The 4,196-nt window shown below is 36.6% G+C and overlaps 1 protein-coding gene across 1 annotated transcript in view; it reads left to right on the top strand.

The window, feature by feature from the left end:
• The window catches only part of LOC106880886 (L-asparaginase), a 31,509-nt gene that overhangs the window by 5,664 nt on the left and 21,649 nt on the right, over positions 1-4,196 (top strand). Inside the window, exon 2 of the mRNA XM_052971506.1 lies at positions 3,459-3,573. Within this exon, the coding sequence (XP_052827466.1) occupies positions 3,459-3,573 (115 nt within the window). The remainder of the gene's footprint in view (positions 1-3,458; positions 3,574-4,196) is intronic.

Below are 4,196 nucleotides of genomic sequence, written 5' to 3' on the forward strand. Positions count from 1 at the left end.
AGATCTGGGGATTGTGGTGGCCAGATGTTCAACTTCACTAGAATGTTCCTCGTGCCATTCAGTAACAACTTTAGCTGTGTGAATTGGTGCATTATCATCCTGAAAGATTGCGTTTCCCTCCGGAAACAGTTCTGCAACCATAAGATGAATTTGATCAGATAAAATGCTTAGTCTTGACTATTAATTCTGCCATGAAGGGAAACCATTGGGCCGGTGGATTTCCAAGATATACGCCCAAGATCATCAATTGGATCTGTGAGAATTTCTTGGGCAACAAGAAGGCAATGGACTACAAGGACGGCATCAAGAATCTTCTGGAATGTTACTCAGCAATGGGTTCACTTCTTGGACTCCCATCTGGATTTCTTCGCAGATAACCTTGGAGCAGTGTCTGATGAACATGGTGAAAGATTTCACCCGGACATTAGTGCTATAGAGAAACAGTACCAAGGCTTCTGGAATTACAGTATGCTAGCTGACTACTGCTGAACACTTTACCGTGATCAACCAGATCAGGAACACTGCAGGAAATCCAAATCACAATGTTTCTAACTCTGTTGTTCTAACTTTGTCTGATTTGTCTGACCTATTTTTTTGTGTATTCAGTCTTTGTAGAACTCAATAAACTCATTTTCTTTCTAAAAATAAAATGTCCTTATTTATTGCGTTAATGATTTCATATCTACAAATATGTAAATATTAGTATGTATCTACTGAAAAAACTGATATGTGCTACTTACAAATGGGGTGGAATTTTGAAATCAGCATGAAAAATTAGTCTCAAAAAGTTGGTTTGCATTCATAATGAGTGTAGTACATTTAATCAGACACGAAAAGACAGGACGTGGTATTTTTGTGGCTGAGGCGACCATGGTCAGGACAAATAGGTTATCTCCCTGTGGTGTTTGTGAATTGTTCTGTATTAGATTTGGTAAACAAGTTCTGTTTAGGATATTGCTGCTACTACTACTACTACTTCTGCCACTACTACTACTACTACTATTACTACCACCACCACTGCCACTGCTGCTACTACTGTCATCCCCCCATCACCACCACTTTTGCTATTATCATCACCACTAGCACCACTACTACAGCCACTACCATCACCACTACCATCACAACTACTACCACCACCACTATTTCTACTATCCCACAACCACCTCTACTGCTACCAGTGTCACTGCTATTATGAATAAAAATAATGAAGAGCAGGATGTTGATGATAACGATTATTTGTTTGTTTTCTTATAATTTACTCAAGGGCAACACCAACACAAAAATATTCATGTACACTGTCATAAACAATTTGTAATCAATAAGTTATGTATGTATAAACACATACCTGTACACACACACACACACACTCTCTCTCATATACACACACTGACTCAGCTACACTATACAGTTAGCACTGCATTATGTCTAGATAGACAAACTCTTCTGTATGTATGTATATATGTATAGATATTACATGTGTATGTATTTATATGCATATGTATGTACACACACACACATATATATATATACATATATATATATACATATATATATATACATATATATATATATATATATACACACATATATGGTATATATATCAGTACCATCATCATCATTTATTGTCTGTTGTCCATGCTGGCATGGGTTAGACCCATGTATTTATATACATACATCATCATTTAACGTCTGCTTTCCATGCTGGCATGGGTTGGACAGTTTGACTGAAGACTAGCAAGCAGAGAGGCTGCACCAGATTCCACTCTGATTTAGCAAGCTGGATGCCCATCCAGTGCCGACCATTTCAAGAGTGTAGTGGGTGCTTCTTACATGCCAGTGGCACTGGCAAAAGAAAGGCAGTAGGGTATTCTATGCAAAGTACTTGGATGGAAGCCAGGTTTGTCTAAAACCTATAACAGCTATTTGACATAAATTCTACAGATTACTGATCCATGAATACTGAACGAGTGCTTAGAATTAGTGTTTAGCTAAAGTGTTTTTTTCTGCTAGTTTCAGGTTTCATCCTGAATATATCAAACTAAAAGTACAACCATACCCGAAGAGCTTATTCTGTACAAATAACATTCTCTGTAGCAGTGCCAGACCAGGATTTTTGGAAGTCGTCAGTAGTCTTTGACTGGAAATTCCTCTTGAGAAGGGTCTTTTATACATTCAAAGCAGTATACCCCAGGATATCATTGCTTGTACCCTTCAGTAACCAATCCTCCACAGGGTGCAAAGGTAAATATTGCACTGACCATATTGTTTTACTGGTAATGAGCTGTGAGCTATTGGCAACAATCCAGCTGTCAAGTAAGAATTCTTGATCTACATTTATTCTAGGATTACAGTTTAGTATAAAAGACTTAATTTCTGGATAAATATGTCTGACAACCAACAGCATCTGCTTACCGTTCAAGATTCTCCATGGCTTCTCTCCATCATCAACGAATAACACACTATATTTGTATTTCATTAACTCCTTGACAATGTAATTAAATTTCATGGTCATTACTGTAATGATGCTAATTATCCACTAAAACAAAAAACAAAAAAAAAAAAAGTAGAATTGGTATTTTCTGCAATGCTTTATCAGTATCCCCTGTAGGTACAGTTTTCATATCCACCCCTAAAAGTCTTTAATTCTTGCTTTATTAAGAGATATTTAATGAAATGAAGGTGGAGGTGTGGCTGTGTGGTAAGAAGTTTGCTTCTCAACTACATGGTTCCGGGTTCAGTCCCACTGCGTGGCACCTTTGGCAAGTGTCTTCTACTATAGCCTCGGGCTGACCAAAGCCTTGTGAGTGGATTTGGTAGATGAAAACTGAAAAAAGTTTGTCATATATGTATTTATGTATGTATGTATTTGTGTGTCTGTGTTTGCCCCCCCCCCCATTGCTTGACAACTGATCTTGGTGTGTTTATGCCACCATAACCTAGCAGTTCAACAAAAGACACCAATAAAATAACTACTAGGCTTACAAAGAATAAGTCCTGGGGTCAGTTTGTTCGACTAAAGGCAGTGCCCCAGCATGGCTACAGTCAGACGACTGAAACAAGTAAAAGATTAAAAGCATAAAATTTGCTGTACAAGCAATGTCGTTTGTTTGCATTCTTCCATAAAAAAAAAAAACCTGTCTGAACATTGTGTTGTTCATATTTGAAGGACTTGAGGTGGGGTGGTGGGGAATATTACCTTATTTGGAAAGAGGAAATGATTGGCAATAAGAAGAATGTTTGGTTGTAGAAAATTTGCCTTAATGAATTTCATGTGAACCATGCAAGCATTGTAAAAATGATGATATTGTAGTTACATTTTCTGGAGGCCCTAAGACTCATAAGGCAGGTTATCTGGTTTTCAGACTGCCTTTGATCAAGGGTCTTGTTTGATAGGGGTTGACCTGGCACTAAAAAGCAGCAACTCTTCAATGATGTTATATCTTATTTTTTTTCCTTAGGTTATGTCCCAGTGCAAGATTTCCTGTTTGATGCATTGAAAGACAGGTTCCATGATTATGAATATAGTCAAAAGTTCTTTGTTGATGAGGAACAGTATTCCAGTTTTGTACTTGGGTGAGTAACTCTATGACTTCTGAAAATTACATTGTCATCATTACATCTACTTTTCTATGTATGCAGAGATCAGATGGGATTCACTGAGGTGGATTCTTCTGAGGCTGGATGCTCTTACTGTAACTAACCATCATCCTGTTTCCAAGAAGTATTTTCATCATCGTTAGGGACAACTTCAGCAGACAACAATGCTCATGTGATGTTGATGTTTCTTTACAATTTAGTTGCAATGCCAAGACAAAGGGACAGAAATGCACACACACACATACAAACACACACACACTCACATACATACACATACATACATTCACTTGCACACACTGAATTTCTTCTCAGTTTGTGTCTACCAAATTCACTATTAATTAGATATCAATGTGTGTGCAAAGAATTAAAATGTGTGTGGTATTGATAGACTCCTGTCATGTGTTTATGCCTGTCCATCTATTTATCTTTATATATATATAAACATATCAAGGGTAAAAATTATTAAAAATAATAAGTTGTACCAGTGGCCACTATGCATAAAAATTGTCCGTATACTGTAAATGATTTATATACATATATATATATATATATATATAAGTGTGTATAACCATAGGTAATTATATATATATATATATATA

This window comes from Octopus bimaculoides, chromosome 11, assembly GCF_001194135.2.
Source record: "Octopus bimaculoides isolate UCB-OBI-ISO-001 chromosome 11, ASM119413v2, whole genome shotgun sequence".
NCBI classification, from domain to species: Eukaryota; Metazoa; Mollusca; class Cephalopoda; order Octopoda; family Octopodidae; genus Octopus; species Octopus bimaculoides.